Source organism: Notolepis coatsorum (genome assembly GCF_963971535.1).
Source record: "Notolepis coatsorum genome assembly, chromosome: 11".
NCBI lineage: Eukaryota > Metazoa > Chordata > Actinopteri > Aulopiformes > Paralepididae > Notolepis > Notolepis coatsorum.
The window spans coordinates 27,663,357-27,686,024 of NC_140175.1; the positions used below are offsets into that span (position 1 = coordinate 27,663,357).

General features: G+C 41.6%; 2 protein-coding genes across 2 annotated transcripts; both read right to left on the reverse strand.

Annotated features, from left to right (window-relative positions):
• Window positions 1-333: 333 nt before the first annotated feature.
• On the reverse strand, window positions 334-7,130 carry LOC311237075 (bile salt-activated lipase-like; the record flags this gene model as incomplete). Its single annotated transcript, XM_084324883.1, has 11 exons — window positions 334-511; window positions 658-861; window positions 1,084-1,287; window positions 2,174-2,360; window positions 2,845-2,959; window positions 4,021-4,128; window positions 4,294-4,424; window positions 4,694-4,891; window positions 5,152-5,274; window positions 5,516-5,663; window positions 7,065-7,130. 11 exons carry the CDS (start codon window positions 7,128-7,130, stop codon window positions 334-336), a joined length of 1,662 nt encoding a protein of 553 aa, XP_084181009.1.
• A 5,127-nt stretch (window positions 7,131-12,257) lies between these two features.
• Window positions 12,258-21,945, reverse strand: LOC311237518 (bile salt-activated lipase-like; the record flags this gene model as incomplete). Its single annotated transcript, XM_084325445.1, has 11 exons — window positions 12,258-12,435; window positions 12,599-12,802; window positions 13,042-13,245; window positions 15,675-15,861; window positions 17,961-18,075; window positions 19,252-19,359; window positions 19,524-19,654; window positions 19,924-20,121; window positions 20,382-20,504; window positions 20,742-20,889; window positions 21,883-21,945. The coding sequence occupies 11 exons, from the start codon at window positions 21,943-21,945 to the stop codon at window positions 12,258-12,260; spliced, it is 1,659 nt and encodes a 552-aa protein (XP_084181571.1).
• Between the last annotated feature and the right edge of the window lie 723 nt (window positions 21,946-22,668).

Genomic DNA, 22,668 nt, shown 5'->3' on the forward strand with positions numbered 1-22,668 from the left:
ACACATTATCCATCCTGTGCTAACTCCTCATCATTGCCATTGAAATTCAGTGCCGCTTAAAATATGCTTAATAACACCTTATAAATATGAGCATTATTAATAATAATTAATAATGATAATAAAAAGAAATGCCATACAGTAAATAATGTCCTGCATTTGCACACTGCCTTGTTGACATAATGCATTCACTGATAAAGGTATTAAAAGAGTGAGACACATTTGAAACAATATATGAAGTAATTTGTAGTACAAAGAAAGACATTGTATTTCTTATTAGTCATCAGTTTATTTTGTACAGCATGTGTATAACATGACGGGATGTCATTAGGTCTCTTAATAGATTGTGGGCAGGCTGGGGAAGGTACTGGTCCAGAAATGGACATGGCGACTCCTCAGCTTCTGTCCCACAGAGTTCTCGTTTGTATCGCTGTTGATATCCAGGTACTGGTGTCCAGTGAAGGTGAATTGGGGCCAGGTTGCAGGCACCTGCAGGCCTCCTTTGTTGGGGTCCCTGTGGGGATAGAAAAACTATTAGAAATGTTAGCCCTGTCCAACCTGCCACCGTAGGTCAGACCTGCCCTGAGGCACTCTGGGAAACTAAAACTGCAATAAGGATGATAATACTGTCAACAACCTCATGTGTCTGCGGTGTTTTACCCAGTCTTAGCGAAGTTGGTCCAGTAGGCGATCATGTAGCGTGAGATGTTGCGGTGCCTGGGCCAGTATGCCAGAGGTGAGCTGAAGGGCTTGCCAAACACAAACTGCAGGTCGTCCATATGGTCAGCTCCCATCCAGCTTGGCTTACCCAGGCCAGCCAGGCGGCTGGGCTCAGAGAACAGGTAGGAGTAGGTACGGCCAGTCCTTTGACAGGGCAAGAAGAAAGGCGCATATCAGGGCTTGGTTTAACAGATCAGTGCCAGAGTTCTTTACAACAACAACAACAACAAAAAATCTATAAATTCAATGTCCAATTCAACACAACATGTCATCATGAGTCATAAGTCACCTTTATACTAATTCGTAACAAACTAATTTACAGTGAGAGGCTGTCTTTTAATATTAGTAAATAGATATTGTTCTCACGTGGCGTTAGCAGCGTGGAGGTACAGGGCAGCCTGTATAGGCACCAGGAAGATGTAGTCTGTTCCGATCTCCACAATGGTCTTCTTGATGGTTTCCTTCCTAGGATTTGAACCCCAGGTTGAGGAGTAGACAGAGAAAGCACTGTCCTGGCCGGCCTTCCCCTTTTCCTTGGTATAAGAACCCAGGAGCCTCATCACATCCTTTCTGCAAGGAAAGGTCATGTGGTTAATGTTCAACCAGGGTTATCACACTGCTTTGGAAAAGGAATGGGTCACTGATATAGAAGGTGACTTCCTACTTCGGGCGGCATGGTGGTGTAGGGGTTAACACTGTCGCCTCACAGCTTGAAGGTCCTGGCTTCTCTTGGGGGGTGTGTGTGTGTGTGTGTGTGTGTGTGTGTGTGTGTGTGTGTGTGTGTGTGTGTGTGTGTGTGTGTGTGTGTGTGTGTGTGTGTGTGTGTGTGTGTGTGTGTGTGTGTGTGTGTGTGTGTGTGTTATTAATCTGCATGACAATTAAAGACTTCTTCCTCAAAACCCTAGACTATCAACGTTTGACTTGCTTCCTAAAATCCACAAGAGCCTGAACTCAACCCATCATAAGTGGCATTGATACCACAGTAATTGGCAATGCTTATTTACATGGTAACCATGGATGTGGAGTCTTTGTACACAAACATTGACCATTGTGATGGCCTAGAAGCCTAGAAGCTTTACCTGAATGTGAGTGCAGCTATCTTGGCCAGCACAAAACGCAAGCTGCGAGAGAGAGAGAGTGGCTGAACACAAATGCGCCATCAGGACCCACAACCCCAACTACCCCATGGGCCATGGCACATCACTACAAGGCTGTGGGGAACAACTAACTCAGACACTTTGAAAGTCATGGCCATTGAGATCATTCTACAAACTGCAACAGGTGGCGACAGACTTAAATGTCTGCTTCAACGGGATACTGATTGGATAGACACCCTCAGGGTCACCTGCTCTCCAGGCCGTAACGAGGAAATAGACTTCTCCCCCTTTTTATAATTTGTTGTCACATGGGACAGTGTACTTAATGAACGTGGAGAGCTTAGCACCAGTAGACTCACACAGGGGTCTCCACCAGAGGCCTGTTGATGGAGGGAACATCGAAGCTTGTGAAGAGGTGTCCATCCATGTCATTGACTCCAGCGATGTAGTCGATGTCAGCAGCGTTGTGGAACAGATTCTCAGGCTCATCAGGAAGAAAGTCCCCGTCAATCACAACAGATAGTTTGAGGTTGGTCATAATAGGACCTAATGGAGACAGAAAATGTGTTACACTCCATGCCACACATGATGAGTGCACTTAACATAAACATTAAGTCCAAGACTTGGAAGAAATAGAGGCGTCTCACTAAAGGATACTGAAAATTAAAGCGAACTTGCCTGAAATAGAACCACAGTCGAACATTATAGTATATACTCCATACGGTAGATGATCACATTATATGTGATAATATTATTGGTAGTTGGTTTGGTAAACACCGCAGTGGCCAAAGCCAAAGCCGCTTCCTTTTCTCCGTAATTAGGTACCGGTAATTTTGTTCAAACAAACCTACCGAACCTTGATTCCACAGAAAGTTCCTGTTGCCTTAACTCTGTACATTTCTATTCCTTCCTTGTCACTGTACTTTAGTAGCTCATAAGTCTGTATAATGTGGTTAGCAGAGACCAGTTTTGTATTGATGAATCCTGTGACATAACCTGAGAATAGGCCCACTGCAGCTATAGTACTTACTATCAGGTGAGCTGGCCATGCTGACGTCACCAGCCGCAGTGAGGGTAACAGGATCTGTCATTTTCAGGCAGGCTACCATTCTGTCATCGGTGGGGCAGTTGACCTTCCGAGCGATCTGGAGAGAGAAGATGAGGTGAATCAAACCCCTAATGAAGCTAAAGTGACTGTAATATCTAATTCATAATGAAATTATTATTTGGAAATTAAAAAGTAATGCCATCCACCAACAAGCACTCCTAGAGGAGTTTGATGTCTGTCACACTGATGAGTAACGAGTCAGTTTTGCACTCCATCCAGTAGCCGTCAATAAAATGAAACACGTTTTTTTATGTGTTTTAAATGTTGAGGTCACAGTAATCTTCCAACCTGATTGATTGAACACTTTATTAACAGAATGCAGAATGGGTACAAATACAATACAGTACGGCTCAATAAAAACAACTGCTAAGAGGATGCAGACCAGAAAAAGACTTTCGTCTTGTTTACATTACATTTATGACATACAAGACATACAAATATACAGTACTGTGTAAGAAGGAAACCTCAATACAGGATCACCTGCTGAAAGGCTGAGAAGAACCTATACTGCCTAATGTTTTTCAGCCACTAGTTGGTTGGAACTTCGAAAATCAATGATCACAAAAAACACAAAGACTTTTTTCATCTCCTTAGGTAAAGGTGGGTCATGAGGTCTCCACTGAGGTTAAAGGGAAAATCCTCCCACATTAGTGACGTACTGTGTGGCCTCATAGAAAAGGTACCCACATCCCAGTAGTAGAATCACCATGGGTACTACTGTGTCCTAGGAGTTGTTCATCAGGATTTGTCTCTTGATGACACTCAAGTCACTACAGTCTTGTCTCCCTGAAGTTACACAGCTCTCGTGGATCAGTTATAGGTCTTTTGACAGATATTACAATGCGATATGATTCACAATATCATAATTTTTTATTTTCATTGAAAAATGTGATGAATATGTGATAATTATGGGGTCTGTATAAAACAAACGTGTTCTGCAGGACTTGTATGCCAGGGCATCTTTGCAGCACCACAATACTTAATGTAGACACTAATAGCCTTCATCAAATACTGCAGTCTCCTGCAATTTGGATATTGCACTTGGCCATATTGCGATTTTGATTACCGGTAATTGTTCCGCCCTAATTAGTTACATACCTCTTCTGCTGTTATACGAGGGTTCCTGTTTATAGCCCAGGGGCAGAATGCAACACCACTCTGGTGGATGGCTCTCTTGATCAGTCCTTTGTTGTGGGGAGTGAGAGTCTTGTGTAGGGATACAGACACACACACATATGCACACATAAATCACCTGGGCATTAAACTTGAAATTATGTTAAAGATTTTTTTAAATGTGCAACAAATGACACTTTGATGCTTTGATAGGACAATGTACAGAGTGAACCACAGGTCCTGTAAACAGCCCCTCACCTGGAAGTTGACACTAGCTCCACCTGCAGACTCTCCAAAGAGAGTGATGCTGTCAGGGTTTCCTCCGAAGGAGTGGATGTTCCTGTGCACCCAGGCGATGGCAGCCTGCTGATCCCACAGGCCGTAGTTTCCTGTCGAGGGAAGAAAGGACCCGTCTCAATGTCTGCCGTCTTTTCTTGATTCTCCAATAACTGTTGCTTTTCTCAGACAAACTCCAATCAGGTATAAGCTGGAATGTCCAGTGCTGTGGAAGCCGATTGTTCAAACAATGTCTGAGGAAAGCAACTGCTTTGATTGGAGGATCAAGAAAAGAGGGCAGAGTTTTGCTTCTGAATTCCCATAATTTAATCATATTGACCCCAGGATGATGCTGTATTGCTGTAGGACCATGAGCACCTACCAGGTAAGCTGGAATCTCCAGAGCTGAGGAAGCCCAGGGTTCCGACACGGTAACCCAGGGTCACCACAATAACATCTCCCCTGTCTGCAATTTCCTGTCCGTCATACAGATAGTTGTTCAGGAGGTTAGGTCCCATGGAACCTCCAGCCATGAAGGCTCCTCCATAGATCCACACCATGACGGGGAGATCAGTGGAAACTAGGGAGAAACAAGACACATTATATTTTAATGTACATATTATTACAGAGACCCACTACTTAGGCAGAAGACTTTTATATAAAGAAATATGAATTCAATATGAATGAACGACAGCATTTCTATGGCGCTTTCCTAGTAGGTTACTAGCACACACAAAGTACAATGGAAACACTGCATACATTCTTCAGTATGGGTGGTGTTACTGCCACGCTCAGAACACCAAGCACTCAACACGTTCTTTCAGTTTAAAAATGTGTTACCTGTACGGCCTTGAGGAACCCAGATGTTGAGGTAAAGACAGTCTTCGCCACCACGGGTGCTGCCAGGAACGAACAGGTTCGCCTGCATACACCTCTGCATGTATTTAGTGGTCTGAAGAACACCTAAGGAGACCAAAGAGTTCTATTATACACACATAGATCTTAGATGTATGATAATCAATGGGTGGGATGGTCAATGCACAAGAAAGAGACTCAAAACCATCAGTGATAACGTTCATTCTGTGTATTTATGTGTACTTCAGTTGCCTGTGTATTTATTGTACGTATTTTGCATGGCATAATGCCCAACTAAATGTGCAGCTCATTTGAGTCAGAGGATGAGTGGCTCTGTGCACATACGTACCGTTCCAGCCAGGGTGACGTTTTGGCTTCTCAAACCTCCCAGGAATATCAGCGAAGGGAATCCCCTTGAAGACATCCATGGTTCGGAACTGTCCCAGGCGAATGGTGTCTCCCTCCACCTGGCCTCCCTCCGTAAGCACAGCACCCAGCTATGATTTGAAAAGTAAAAGTCATTGTGAGGCCTACAATTTACGAGACTTGCGGACTGTTAAGCTACTGTAGCATGATGGTAGTGATATCAAATGAAACTAGACAACTTAAGATATCCATAGGTACCAACCTTGTCATGCTAGTTTTGGGCAAGAAGTATGCAGTTCTTTGCATGCAGTAATGTGTTATTCACCTATTCTAAAAATGATGTTTTTGATCATTTCTGCAAACTGGGGTGATTAAACAGTTGGAAATGCATGAATTGGGTATGACTGGAAATCTAATCCAAATACAAATTGTGAATCCAATTGTATTCATGTGTGATGATGTTAGTCCCCATAGCGAGACCTTTTTTTTTAATATTGACCTCACTGTATAAAATTTGAATTGTGGAATTCATTTTCTATGGTCTTTCTCAAGGTCTTGGTGTCATAATGTGGTATTTTGGAGATATTTTGACCATCAATTCTTGAGTGGTCAAAAAGTGTTACATTTAGCACCAGGCCTGTGTAAAATTTGTTTATCTATACCCAAACATTTCTGCAACTATTTATGAGACATAATTGAGCATGGGAATGACCATCATACACTTCCATCACAATGTTCTAAGCCCTTATGCACTCTAAACTTTCAAAAGTTTAACAAGCACCTAACCAAAACACAATGTTTATAACTCAGCTTTCAGATGACGTAGTAGTAGTAGTAGTAGTTGTATTCAGTCATCACACACAATACAATATGCACAATCATTCAATGGTCTTTGATTTTGTGACTGAAAAGGTACAGGCTGAAGCATAATGCTTATACATGCCTGTCCTATTAACCAATTAAGACTCCAAAACACAAATAATAATAACAAAATAATTATTATTCACATTTTTTTACTTTAAAAAATAGCTATACAAACCATTTTTCTAAAACAAAAGCAAATTACTCATTCTTACAGCATTGTTACACAAGGTAACCCCAACAATAGAAATACATCTTCTTTTAATCCCTTTCTTAGCTTTTTGAACAGTAAATTTACAAACGTCTCTCACATCATATGGTCCTTTCATGTATTGAAAAAAAAATATCATACCAGTGATACAACCATGAAACACATACAAGCAAATCCAGCTTCCGCTAGAAAAAAACAATTCCTAATGGAATTCCTAAAATGGAATATTAAAATATGAGATTAAATTAAATTAAAATTAAAGGCTTTCTCCACATGATTATATACTTTCTATATGTTTTGTCAAATACATATTGACATTATTTGAAAGATTCGATGGAATAACCACACATACAGCATTTCAAAGTGCAGGTCACTTGGCCCAAACATTAAGAAATGTTTATTTTAAATAGTCCATGCTGAATAGATGAACTCTTCTAGATTAAACTCCATAGCTACTTACAGAAGCTGCAGACGCGCTCCCCAGAAACAGAACAGCAGCAGCCAACATTCCCAGTGTCTTCATCATGGTGACCCAGTAGGCTATGAGCCAGGCTGATTGTCAACACGTCTTTTATGTAGAACCCTCCTCCCATGTGGCATGTACGTAGACCGACATGTTAATTATGCCAGCGGAAGGCGGAGCCTCCGAGGACAGTATGCATTCGGTAGCGTCTGTGTGTGTGTTTGTTTTATACTTTATTTAAACTTGGGACTCATTGAGGGAGACCCTCATTTTCAATGATGCCGAGTGTACAAAGCCTTACGTGTAACAGGACACACACAATCAATTTAAAACAATAGATCAATCATAAATACATAGTCAGGAAATAATATAGTTCATAAGCAAGTTCATAAAAATCTAAAACGTCCAAAAGAAATAAGAGTGCTTGCTGCTTAGTTACAGGTCACGTTGTAATAGATTCCATGATTCCACTGCACTAATACAGAAAGCAGTCTTGCCTTGGTAAGATTAAGTTTAGTTCTAGCTTAGACAATTATTGGAGCATGTTATGTGTGGACCAGTGTTCCAGAGTAGCATAGATGAGAGATAATATTGTAATTTACCAAGTAGGGCTTTATATATAAACAAATACCAATGATTATTTTATCTGTCAGATGAAGTAAGTAAGTAAGTAAGTAAAATGATACGCAATGATACGAAACACCCTTAAATTTGCTTATTATGAGTCCTAAGGTGAGCATATAAAGGGCAACTAAAATTGGGGTCAAAACAGACCCTTGAGGCAGGTCGCAGTGTAGGGGAGAACTATCAGACCTAAAAGGGCCCACAGCCACAGATAAACTTCTCTCACTAAGGTACGAGGCAAACCACTGTAGGGCAGTCCCTGATATGCCCACCCACTCCCTGAGCCTATCTAACTTGATGATGTTTAGTTAGGATGTCTATTTGCTCCCACGTCTGCTTTTCTGCAGACATGGGAGAACCTTTTTAACCTCTGTCTCTGTCTCAACCGGTCCCATGGAACAGCTTCATACCACCTTCTGTCTGGCCTGCAGTGCTGAACCTTCTGAGTGGCTTCTCCTGCCCCCCAGGGCATACGGCCCTGAGCTATTGTCTTGTATCTCATCCTGTATCCATACGCTTGCAGTAGTTCTATTTATTACTCAATTTCACAATTTTCTTATGATTCTACTGTCACCATGTATGCATATGCTCATGTAACAAGTGCCTTGTTGCCTTGTATGGATAATTACACCCCATCACAAAATACACTTTAATACATTCCACTAATAATCCTTAACGTTTTTATTTGATTGCTTTCGTATTATTTATTGGCACTTTTGGGAGCTAAGTCTTTTATTTTGAAATCGGCACCTCCCTTCCGCAACACGTATATTGTCTGGTTCCTGTTTAATACGTCAGTGTCTCCGTGGTATGAGACAGGTAAGGTCTTGCTCCATATGTTCAATGATAGATTTCGGTCTAAAAGTTGTTAAATATTGTATATTATTTACTTTATTTACTTTCAGGAATTCATTTAGCGTAGATAAAGAAAAAATACTAACCTTCTTACTGTCTTTTACTATTATGAACCCTTTATTACTATGCTACTATACTTATACTACTACCTACTGTATCATGATAATATGTGTATACTACTATGCACTCAACACTGTTTGATGAACAATGTTACTGACCCTTAGCTGCCAGAGTTGTACCCTTCCTGCTGACCTGTTGTACAGAACTTGTAAGTCGCTTTGGATAAAAGCGTTCAGCTGAATGACTAAAGAAGTATCACTACAAGGTGTGTTTTTGGAAACATTTTATTGCGTGTATACTGGTTAAGCTTCATTGTGTTCTCTATGTAATGCTTCACGTCACAGAGGGATTGCAACAATCATTTCACCAAACCAATTGATTTGAAGCAGGTTAACATAGCTAACGTGAATTATTTATTCTCATGAGCAACCTTCGTCGGATTCTACCCAATTCACAGAGTGAATTCAAAACGTTGTCGCCTTGTGGATGTTAGCGATGGGAAATGCACTCAAAATTACTTTTACAACACAGTGTGAGATTCAGATCTTCAGTGTTGCACGCTTGACTTTACAGGTGGCACCACCTCACAAGACAAGTCTTTTATACCTATTCTTATGTCTGCAATTTATGCATTGTTTTTTATTCTGTCAATTGTGTGCTGATTTTATGCCTATGTTCATTTTATACTAATTGCTGTAGGGCACTCTGGACTGCGGTCCATGTGTGAAAAGTGCTATATAGATAGTTATTCATATTTATTATTATTATATTGTATAAATGTATGCATTGAAATGTCTGTAACGTCTCAATGGCATTGAACATGAGGGTGACCTCAATTGTACATTCTATTCCTATGGTCTAAGACAGTCCAAAAAATAGTGAACATGATCAACTCCCTCCCAAGGCCAAAAGCTAGAGTGCTTAAACTCAAACTTGGCAATGGCAGCAAGTAAAATTTGCAACACAGAGTGAACATGTGCATTTTCTGTTTCATAACTGAGAACACTACAATAGAATAAAGCTCATCTGGTACAAAAGAAAATAAGAACAAACTTTCAGTCTGTCCATAAAATCAGTCTCCCATTCATTGTGGAACAGTTCTAGCCTTTATACATGATGATCAATAGCCTCCCAGATATCTCCACAGTCTTCACCTCCCGCTGCCTACGTCGTGTGAATAACATCCTACAGGACCAGTACCACCCAGCACACCATCTTTTTCAACTGCTGCCCTCTGGTCAAAAGTACAGATCCATCCAGTCCGGAACTAGCAGACTGACCAACAGCCTTTATCCACAGGCTGTCAGGCTGCTCAACGATCACCATCAACTTGCCGCCCCGCACCCCCCCCCCCCCCCCCCCTCCTAACATCACTTACAACGTATACATACTACATGCAGTTAAAAGAAAACACAATTACATAGATTACAGTTCAGAGTTGTCCATGTCAGCAGAGGTAAGGGGGGTTGCGGGGGGGTACTACGGGGAGTTCAGTGTCAGTATGGCAGTGGGGAAGAAGCTGTTTTTGAACCGGGATGTTTTGGTGGTCAGGGATCTGTAGCGCCTCCCGGAGGGCAGCAGCTGGAAGATGTGGTGTGCTGGGTGAGTGGGGTCAGAGATAATTTTTCTGGCTCTCCTGATTGTGATTTGGCGGTGGAGTGATTCGAGAGAAGGGAGGGGGGTGCGGATTATTTTTGAGGATTTATTGATGATTCTTTGTAGTTTGTTTTTCGAGTGAGTGTCCAGATTGCTGTACCAAACAGTTATGGAGAAGGTGAGGATGCTTTGTATAATGGCCTGGTAGAAACGGAGCAGGAGATGTTTTTTGACTCTGTATTTCTTGAGCTGGCGGAGGAAGAAGAGTCTTTGATTTGTTTTTTTGTGTATGTGCATGGTCTGTGTTGGTTTTCCATTTGAGGTTATTGCTTATGTGAGTGCCGAGAAATTTGAAGGAATCTGTGGTGATTATGGGTTTGCCGGAGATGGATATGGGGGTTTTGGGGTTTGTCTGAAGTCGATGATGAGTTCTTGGGTTTTTGATGAGTTGAGGAGGAGGTTATTGTCTGTGCACCAGGTGATTGTGTGGTTGATTTGTGTGCGGTATTCTGTTTCGTTATTGTCTGTGATGAGGCCTATAAGGGTTGTGTCGTCTGCATATTTATATATTTTTACGGAGTTGTGGAGGGATATGAGCAGGTTGGTGTATAGGGAGAAAAGCCAGGGTGAAAGGACGCAGCCTTGGGGGGCTCCTGTGCTGAGATATAAAGGGTGGGATGTGATGTTATTTATTTTGACCTTCTGTTGTCTGTTGGAGTTATTACAACAATAACTGTGAACCGGACTTGCATTGCTGCACTATACACTATTCCATCCATTGCAAGTCAACACCCCCCCCCCCCCCCCCCTCCATCCATTAACTCAACTGGACTGTCACTGTAATATTTATTTATTTGCACTAGCACTATTGCACTTGGGACATTGATGGTATATTATTATTATTATTGAGGACATTGGGACATTGATACTATATTATTATTATTATTATTATTATTATTATTATTATTATTATTATTATTATTATTATTATTATTGACATTATTTTTGCACATGCTATATTCAGTATGCTTGTATGCCAGTGGTGATGCTCCAAACTAAATGTTGTTGTACCAACAATGACAATAACGATTATATTATATTCTATTCAATCACAAGTTTGAGTATCGATTCTCTGGTTTCTGGCTTTGGGAGAGAGTATAGGTCATGTTCACAAATATTGATTGAACTTTCCAAGACATTGGAAATAACATATTGGAATTCTTAATTTAGGTGGTGTTCCCCTTTAACATTCCACATTACGCCTTTTCTGACTGAATTGATATCAATGTACTGGTTCTTTAAGACCCCCGTCAGTATTGGAGATACAAATAAATAAATAAATACATAAAGCTGGCCTTGACCCTTCATGAGAACAGATTACTTTGACATACGATACTACTACCCACTATGTTCCTATGTCTATATCACTATGCACTCAAAGTGAGGCACTCAAGCTCTGTACTGCTAGCTGAACAATACCACTGACCCAGAGGTGTACCCCTCCTGCTGACTTGTTATACACAATTTGTAAGTCGCTTTGGACAAAAGCATCAGCTAAAAGACACAAACCAAGAAAAAGCTAAAATTTATCTATAATTAATTAATGATGTGTTTTTCACCTCAAACAAAGGTACACGTTTGTTTAGGTTTGGATCATAGATTAAGACCCACTGCAGTTCAATTGTGGGAGCTCTTTTTTATGTTTAGATTTTTCTGTTATTGAATACACATTATCCATCCTTTGCTAACTCCTCATCATTGCCATTGAAATTCAGTGCTGCTTAAAATATGCTTAATAACACCTTATAAATATGAGCATTATTAATAATTAATAATGATAATAAAAAGAAATGCCATACAGTAAATAATGTCCTGCATTTGCACACTGCCTTGTTGACATAATGCATTCACTGATGAAGGTATTAAAAGAGTGAGACACATTTGAAACAATATATGAAGTAATTTGTAGTACAAAGAAGGACATTGTATTTCTTATTAGTCATCAGTTTATTTTGTACAGCATGTGTATAACATGACGGGATGTCATTAGGTCTCTTAATAGATTGTGGGCAGGCTGGGGAAGGTACTGGTCCAGAAATGGACATGGCGACTCCTCAGCTTCTGTCCCACAGAGTTCTCGTTCGTATCGCTGTTGATATCCAGGTACTGGTGTCCAGTGGAGGTGAATTGGGGCCAGGTTGCAGGCACCTTCAGGCCTCCTTTGTTGGGGTCCCTGTGGGGATAGAAAAACTATTCTTCAGGTCTGGACAACAGAAAGGTTAGCCCTGTCCAACCTGCCACCGTAGGTCAGACCTGCCCTGAGGCACTCTGGGAAACTAAAACTGCAATAACGATGATAATACTGTCAACAACCTCATGTGTCTGCGGCGTTTTACCCAGTCTTAGCGAAGTTGGTCCAGTAGGCGATCATGTAGCGTGAGACGTAGCGGTGCCTGGGCCAGTATGCCAGAGGTGAGGTGAAGGGCTTGCCAAACACAAACTGCAGCTCGTCCATATGGTCAGCTCCCATCCAGCTTGGATAAGCCAGGCCAGCCAGGCGGCTGGGCTCAGAGAACAGGTATGAGTAGGTACGGCCAGTCCTTTGACAGGGCAAGAAGAGAGGCGCATATCAGGGCTTGGTTTAACAGATCAGTGCCAGAGTTCTTTACAACAACAACAACAACAACAACAACAAATCTATAAATTCAATGTCCAAATCAACACAACATGTCATTATTATTATCATGAGTCATAAGTCACCTTTATACTAATTCGTAACAAACTAATTTACAGTGAGAGAGGCTGTCTTTTAATATTAGTAAATAGATATCGTTCTCACGTGGCGTTAGCAGCGTGGAGGTACAGGGCAGCCTGTATAGGCACCACGAAGATGTAGTCTGTTCCGATCTCCACAATGGTCTTCTTGATGGTTTTCTTTGTAGGATTTGAACCCCAGGTTGAGGAGTAGACAGAGAAAGCACTGTCCTGGCCGGCCTTCCCCTTTTCCTTGGTATAAGAACCCAGGAGCCTCATCACATCCTTTCTGCAAGGAAAGGTCATGTGGTTAATGTTCAACCAAGGTTATCACACTGCTTTGGAAAAGGAATGGATCACTGATAAAGAAGGTGACTTCCTACTTCTGGCGGCATGGTGGGGTAGGGGTTAACACTGTCGCCTCACAGCTAGAAGGTCCTGGGTTCAATTCCCACTTGGGGACCAGGTTGCCACGCTGCCAGGTACCCAGGTGGGATATACATGTTTGCATGTTCTCCCCGTGCTCGCAAGGGTTACCCCCCAAAAATATAAACCCAATGGGAAAACATGCAGACCAGATCGCTAACGCTGTCGCGTCCCTGACGAAGACGGACAGGAGCACTTGGATTGGTCCCTGGGCGTGGCCCCACGCCACAGCCCATGTCCGCTGGCTTCTGTTGGGGGGAAGGACGACGGGATGGGAAATGTGTGTGTGTGTGTGTGTGTGTGTGTGTGTGTGTGTGTGTGTGTGTGTGTGTGTGTGTGTGTGTGTGTGTGTGTGTGTGTGTGTGTGTGTGTGTGTCACCCATCTCGCATGTGTGTGTGTTATTAATCTGCATGACAATTAAAGACTTCTTCCTCAAAACCCTCGACTATCAACGTTTGAATTGCTTCCTAAAATCCACAAGAACCTGAACTCAACCTATCATAAGTGGCATTGATACCACGGCAATTGGCAATGCTTATTTACATGGTAACCATGGATGTGGAGTCCATTGTGATGGCCTAGAAGCTTTACCTGAATGTGAGTGCAGCTATCTTGGCCAGCACAAAACGCAAGCTGCGAGAGAGAGAGTGGCTGAACACAAATGCGCCATCAGGACCCACAACCCCAACTACCCCATGGGCCATGGCACATCACTACAAGGCTGTGGGGAACAACTAACTCAGACACTTTGAAAGTCATGGCCATCGAGATCATTCTACAAACTGCAACAGGTGGCGACAGACTTAAATGTCTGCTTCAACGGGAGACTGATTGGATAGACACCCTCAGGGTCACCTGCTCTCCAGGCCGCAACGAGGAAATAGACTTCTCCCCCTTTTTATAATTTGTTGTCACATGGGACAGTGTACTTAATGAACGTGGAGAGCTAATGTAGCAGGTATATATAATATACTGTTATGTATTCCACAAATAATCCCTCACGTTTTATTTTAATTCAATTATTCTTTTTTTTATTCTCAAAGTAGTTTATTTTGAAATCGTTGCGTTGTCACTTCCTTCCGAAGTGACGTATTTCCTCTTGCGCGTCCCTCTTCACGCCAGTCTATACTGGGTGTTTGAAGAGGTAAGATGTCTGCTCAGTGTCTGTAAATATATCTCTGGTCTAAAAGAACGTATGATGGTTTAAATGTTGTAAATAAGGTTTCGGGCAATAAACCAAGTGTGTATAATAATAAAATTAAAGATGAGCAGTTGTGCACTTTTTGTAAAGGAATTTAACCGTGGTGACGAACTTTTGATATGACCACATGTGAGTAGGCCTTGACCTGAAATATTTCCCCATTGCAGCCTGTGAGCTGTGGGTGCCATCTAGTGGACAAGACTTAACTGTCTTGTTTATCTGTCTGACAGGTAAATGGATGAATCCTATTGTTTATTTTGTATTCTTTTATTGTATTGTTTCATTATAAATGTGATATTTCAAATGTCCAATTCAAAATGGCAGTCTATACTGGGTGTTTGAAGAGCCTGTGAGCTGTGGGTGCCATCTAGTGGACAAGACTTAATACTGTCTTGTTTATCTGTCTGACAGGGCAAATAAATATTGAAATGGATCACGAGCCTGTCTTCACTTCCCATACACGACCGACATTGAGGAGTAAGCCTTAAACCGGCTACATTGGTGCCGTTGACCCAGACGACAAAAGAACCAACACCAGCTTGGTCACCGGGAAGTCGTCGAACGTTAAATTATGTGAAATTATGTGAAAAAAAATTCTTTTCTCTTTATTTTATATATATATTTTTTTCTCCTCTCTTAGTCAGGTAAAAGGGAGGAATATTGTGACCAACATATATATTTTTTTTTTGTTCTCCTCTTTCCTGATAGGAATAGCCAAGTAGAAGGGAAAAATATTGTGACCAACATATATATTTTTTTTTCTCCTCTCTTAGTCAAGTAAAAGAAAAAGAAAAAGTAATCAGTAGAATATATATAATTTTTTTTCTTCCTTTCCTGATAGCTCGTTTTATAGAAAGAAAAAGGATGGATCCCAATATTGTAGAGGGGGGGCAGTCTATACTGGGTGTTTGAAGAGCCTGTGAGCTGTGGGTGCCATCTAGTGGACAAGACTTAATACTGTCTTGTTTATCTGTCTGACAGGGCAAATAAATATTGAAATGGATCACGAGCCTGTCTTCACTTCCCATACACGACCGACATTGAGGAGTAGGCATATTAAACCGGCAACACTTAGCACCTGTAGACTCACACAGGGGTGTCCACCAGAGGCCTGTTGATGGAGGGAACATCGAAGCTTGTGAAGAAGTGTCCATCCATGTCGTTGACTCCAGCGATGTAGTCGATGTCAGCAGCGTTGTGGAACAGATTCTCAGGCTCATCAGGAAGAAAGTCCCCGTCAATCACAACAGATAGTTTGAGGTTCCTGATAATAGGACCTGATGGAGACAGAAAATGTGTTACACTCCATGCCACACATGATGAGTGCACTTAACATAAACATTAAGTCCAAGACTTGGAAGAAATAGAGGCGTCTCACTAAAGCAGTGATTCCCAACCTGGGGTCCGCGGACCCCTGGGGGTCCGCCAGGGGGCGCAGGGGGTCCGCCAGACCACAGATGATTTTAGGTCTTTTTTTTTTTTTTTATCATCAGAAGCATGAATAGTCTCTCCACTACAATAAAAAAATAAAGATAAATAAATAAACATCTAGACATGATTTTTGAATGTTAACAGTAGGCTACCGGGTAGCCGCTAAAACGCGAATCAGTTGACTGTATCACTTTCTGTAGCTAGCCTAGCACGCTAGTTAACTTTCTCGGCTCGTCTGCAGTCAGCCGCCAGAGGCGAAAATGTGTGACAAACGAAAAGGAGATGATGGCAGCTCATCTGCAAAAAAAGTTAGGACCTACAGCAATCGCGAAAATTACATCACCATGGGCTTCACTGAGGGACCAGACAAACGACCTGAGTGTGTGATTTGTGGAGAAAAGTTGGCAAACTCGAGCCTGAAGCCCAGCAAGCTGAAGAGACATCAGGCGTCTAAGCACCCAGAAACCGTTGGGAAGGATCCAGACTTTTTTCGGAGGAAAGAACAGTCTCTCAAGGCGAACAAGCCTGTTGATGTTAGAGTAGCGTGGAGCAGGGGTGGCAGTGATTTACAGAAGGCTACCGAAGCCTCCTTTGAGTGTTCGCTTTTAATTGCAAAAGCAAAGAAACCGCACAATATTGGCGAGCAGCTCATCAAACCAGCCTGCATCAAAATGGTTTAGAAACTGTGCGGCCCACAGGTGGCGGATAAACTAAAATCAGTACCACTCTCGAACAATGTAGTGAAATACCGAATTGATAAGATGTCAAGTGATTGCGAGCAGCAGCTGTCAGAAAAGCTTAGAAAGGGTCCATTTGCCATACAACTTGATGAAACTACAACTGTCGCAGACGAGGCTGTGCTCATCGTTTATGTGCAATATATTGAAAATGAGGATCTGAAGCAGGACATTCTCATGTCAGTCAACCTTACTACCACCACTCGAGGTGAGGATATTTTTACTGCAGTGGATTCTTACTTCATTCAACATAAATGCAAACCGTTCACCATTAGGGCCTGATTTGAGAGGATGAATACAGGATTTGAATATTGGCCAACATTTTGAAATACATAAGGTGCAAGATTAGATTTGTTGATTGAAGGCACAAGTCAAAGAAGCATAGTGGGTCTAATTATGATGCATATGCCTGTGTATAAGCAGTTTGTTATTAAAATGACAAAAAAAAGGTATTAAACCCAGCTAGGACAGATTCTCTCTGCTACTGATTGGAATTTCCTGTCTCATATTTAGTTTAATTTGTTGCATTGATTTGTTCCATAAATGCAAACCGTTCACCATTAGGGCCTGATTTGAGAGGATGAATACAGCATTTGAATATTGGCCAAACATTTTGAAATGCATATGGTGCAAGATGAGATTTGTTGATTGAAGGCACAAGTCAAAGAAGCATAGTGGGTCTAATTGTGATGCATATGCCTGTGTATAAGCAGTTTGTTATTAAAAAAATATATATATATATTTTATGGTATCTTATTAGGAGGGGGTCCGCGAATTTCATCAGAGATGTTTGGGGGTCCCTGGGGGGAAAAAGGTTGGGAACCACTGCACTAAAGGATACTGAAAATTAAAGCAAACTTGCCTGAAATAGAACCACAGTCGAACATTATAGTATATACTCCATACGGTAGATGATCACATTATATGTGATAATATTATTGGTAGTTGGTTTGGTAAACACCGCAGTGGCCAAAGCCAAAGCCGCTTCCTTTTCTCCGTAATTAGGTAATTTTGTTCAAACAAACCTACCGAACCTTGATTCCACAGAAAGTTCCTGTTGCCTTAACTCTGTACATTTCTATTCCTTCCTTGTCACTGTACTTTAGTAGCTCATAAGTCTGTATAATGTGGTTAGCAGAGACCAGTTTTGTATTGATGAATCCTGTGACATAACCTGAGAATAGGCCCACTGCAGCTATAGTACTTACTATCAGGTGAGCTGGCCTTGCTGATTTCACCAGCCACAGTGAGGGTAACAGGATCTGTCATTTTCAGGCAGGCTACCATTCTGTCATCGGTGGGGCAGTTGACCTTCCGAGCGATCTGGAGAGAGAAGATGAGGTGAATCAAACCCCTAATGAAGCTAAAGTGAAAAGTAATGCCATCCACCAACAAGCACTCCTAGAGGAGTTTGATGTCTGTCACACTGATGAGTAACGAGTCAGTTTTGCACTCCATCCAGTAGCCGTCAATAAAATGAAACACGTTTTTTTATGTGTTTTAAATGTTGAGGTCACAGTAATCTTCCAACCTGATTGATTGATTGATTGATTGATTGATTGATTGATTGATTGATTGATTGATTGATTGATTGAAAACTTTATTAACAGATTGCAGAATGGGTACAATACAGTCCGGCTCAATACAAACAACTGCTAAGAGGATGCAGACCAGAGAAAGACTTTCATCTTGTTTACATCAGGGTCCTCCATTTTCAATTCATCAAGACATTTATGACATACAAGACATACAAATATACAGTACTGTGTAAGAAGGAAACCTCAATACAGGAACACCTGCTGAAAGGCTGAGAAGAACCTATACTGCCTAATGTTTTTCGACCACTAGTTGGTTGCAACTTCGAAAATCAATTATCACAAAAAACACAAACACTTTTTTCATCTCCTTAGGTAAAGGTGGGTCATGAGGTATCCACTGAGGTTAAAGGGAAAATCCTCCCTTAACAGAATTCACATTGTGTTATTTAAGTGATCTTGGACAGTTAAGTCAATATCAACAAACATAGACAACTGAATTGTTGGTCTACTGACGTACTGTGTGGCCTCATAGAAAAGGTACCCACATCCCAGTAAGATCACCATGGGTACTGTCATAGTGTCCTAGGAGTTGTTCATCAGGATTTGTCTACTGATGACATCATCACTACAGTCTTGTCTCCCTGAAGTTACACAGCTCTCGTGGATCAGTTATAGGTCTTTTGACAGATATTACAATGCGATATGATTCACAATATCATTATTTTTTATTTTCATTGAAAAATGCATTTAAGTGATGAATATGTGATAATTATGGCGTCTGTATAAAACAAACGTGTTCTGCAGGACTTGTATGCCAGGGCATCTTTGCAGCACCACAATACTTAATGTAGACACTAATAGCATTCATCAAATACTGCAGTCTCCTACAATTTGGATATTGCACTTGGCCATATTGCGATTTTGATTACCGGTAATTGTTCCGCCCTAATTAGTTACATACCTCTTCTGCTGTTTTACGAGGGTTCCTGTTTATAGCCCAGGGGCAGAATGCAACACCACTCTGGTGGATGGCTCTCTTGATCAGTCCTTTGTTGTGGGGAGTGAGAGTCTTGTGTGGGGATACAGACACACACACACATATGCACACAGAAATCACCTGGGCATTAAACTTGAAATTATGTTAAAGCTTTTTTTTGTGCAACAAATGACACTTTGACGCTTTGATAGGACAATGTACAGAGTGAACCACAGGTCCTGTAAACAGCCCCTCACCTGGAAGTTGACACTAGCTCCACCTGCAGACTCTCCAAAGAGAGTGATGCTGTCAGGGTTTCCTCCGAAGGAGTGGATGTTCCTGTGCACCCAGGCGATGGCAGCCTGCTGATCCCACAGGCCGTAGTTTCCTGTCGAGGGAAGAAAGGACCCGTCTCAATGTCTGCCGTCTGTTCTTGATCCTCCAATAACTGTTGCTTTTCTCAGACAAACTCCAATCAGGTATACGCTGGAATGTCCAGTGCTGTGGAAGCCGATTGTTCAAACAATGTCTGAGGAAAGCAACTGCTTTGATTGGAGGATCAAGAAAAGAGGGCAGAGTTTTGCTTCTGAATTCCCATAATTTAATCATATTGACCCCAGGATGATGCTGTATTGCTGTAGGACCATGAGCACCTACCAGGTAAGCTGGAATCTCCAGAGCTGAGGAAGCCCAGGGTGCCGACACGGTAACCCAGGGTTACCACAATAACATCTCCCCTGTCTGCAATTTCCTGTCCGTCATACAGATAGTTGTCCAGGAAGTTAGGTCCCATGGAACCTCCAGCCATGAAGCCTCCTCCATAGATCCACACCATGACGGGGAGATCAGTGGAAACTAGGGAGAAACAAGACACATTGTATTTTAATGTACACATTATTACAGAGACCCACTACTTAGGCAGAAGACTTTTATATAAAGACATATTAATTCAATATGAATGAATGACAGCATTTCTATGGTGCTTTCCTAGTAGGCTACTAGCACACACAAAGTACAATGGAAACACTGCATACATTCTTCAGTATGGGTGGTGTTACTGCCACGCTCAGAACACCAAGCACTCAACACGTTCTTTCAGTTTAAAAATGTGTTACCTGTACGGCCTTGAGGAACCCAGATGTTGAGGTAAAGACAGTCTTCGCCACCACGGGTGCTGCCAGGAATTAACAGGTTCGCCTGCATACACCTCTGCATGTATTTAGTGGTCTGAAGAACACCTAAGGAGACCAAAGAGTTCTATTATACACACATAGATCTTAGATGTATGATAATCAATGGGTGGGATGGTCAATGCACAAGAAAGAGACTCAAAATCATCAGTGATAACGTTCATTCTGTGTATTTATGTGTACTTCAGTTGCCTGTGTATTTATTGTACGTATTTTGCATGGCATAATGCCCAACTAAATGTGCAGCTCATTTGAGTCAGAGGATGATTGGGTCTGTGCACGTACCGTTCCAGCCAGGGTGACGTTTTGGCTTCTCAAACCTCCCAGGAATATCAGCGAAGGGAATCCCCTTGAAGACATCCATGGTTCGGAACAGTCCCAGGCGAATGGTGTTTCCCTCCACCTGGCCTCCCTCCGTAAGCACAGCACCCAGCTATGATTTGAAAAGTAAAAGTCATTGTGAGGCCTACAATTTACGAGACTTGCGGACTGTTAAGCTACTGTAGCATGATGGTAGTGATATCAAATGAAACTAGACAACTTAAGATATACATAGGTACCAACCTTGTCATGCTAGTTTTGGGCAAGAAGTATGCAGTTCTTTGCATGCAGTAACTAAAAATTATGTTTTTGATCATTTCTGCAAACTGGGGTGATTAAACAGTTGGAAATGCATGAATTGGGTATGACTGGAAATCTAATCCAAATACAAATTGTGAATCCAATGATCCCAGTTGTATTCATGTGTGATGATGTTAGTCCCCATAGCGAGACCTTTTTTTTAATCTTGACCTCACTGTATAAAATGAATATAAAAATATGAGATTAAATTAAAATTAAAGTCTTTCTCCACATGATTATATACCGTACTTTTCGGACTATAAGCGGCGGCTTTTCCCCCCATTTTTCGACCCTGCGGCTTATATAACGGTGCGGCTTATATGTGACTCGACGTGACCAAACCCGAAAATGTAAAAATCTAAATATTGCTTTTTTGACTGCATTGAAATGTTATTTATCTGTTCCCTTATTTGCTAAACTTAATACAACTTGTAAATGAGTTAATTCTTGTTATTTGTCCGACAGTATTGTGTCCCAATGCTAATTACATATGGTAATTAAACATTAAAACACCTGCGGCTTATAGTCCAGTGCGGCTTATATATGTACACATCATTCAATTTAACTGCTGTGGCTTATATTCAGGTGCAGCTTATAGTGCGAAAAGTACGGTACTTTCTATATGTTTTGTCAAATACATATTGACATTATTTTAAAGATTCAATGGAATAACCACACCAGCCATACAGCATTTCAAAGTGCAGGTCACTTGGCCCAAACATTAAGAAATGTTTATTTTAAATAGTCCATGCTGTATATACTCTAATAGAGCTATGATTCTAGATTAAACTCCATAGCTACTTACAGAAGCTGCAGACGCACTCCCCAGAAAAAGAACAGCAGCCAAAATTCCCAGTGTCTTCATCATGGTGACCCAGTTGGTTATGAGCCAGGCTGATTGTCAACACGTCTTTTATGTAGAACAAGCAAGACAAGACAAGACAAAAACCCTCCTCCCATGTGGCATGTACGTAGACCGACATGTTAATTATGCCAGCGGAAGGCGGAGCCTCCGAGGAATGAATGAATGAATGAAAACTTTATTAACAGATTGCAGAATGGGTACAGTACAGTACAGCTCAATACATACAATTGTTAAGGGGATGCAGACCAGAGAAAGACTTTCGTCTTGTTTACATCAGGGTCCCCCATTTTCAACTCATCGTAACATATATGACATACATGACATACAGATAGACAGTACTGCTACATCTATACATTTATGACATACCAGATTTGCAATTACAGTACTGTTTGTGATACAAAAAGAGTCCAGAAAGAAAAGAGTATATACATTAGGCGTAGAAACTGTACATTGGATTGGGTAGGTGGGGGTGGGGGGGGACTGTACATTGGAGGTGGTTGGGTGGGTGGGGGGGGGGGGGGTTGGGTAGGAGTGGGGGGGGGGGTTGGGTAGGAGGGGTGGGTGGGGGACACTGTACAACTGTACAAACAACACTGTACATTGGATTATTGACAAGACCATACTTGGTAATTTACTGTACATTGGAGGGGGTTGTGTTCGGACATTTACAGGGGCCAGTTTCGAGTTGCAGTCTCCCTTAGGTGTTTTTTGAGAGTGTTTTTGAAA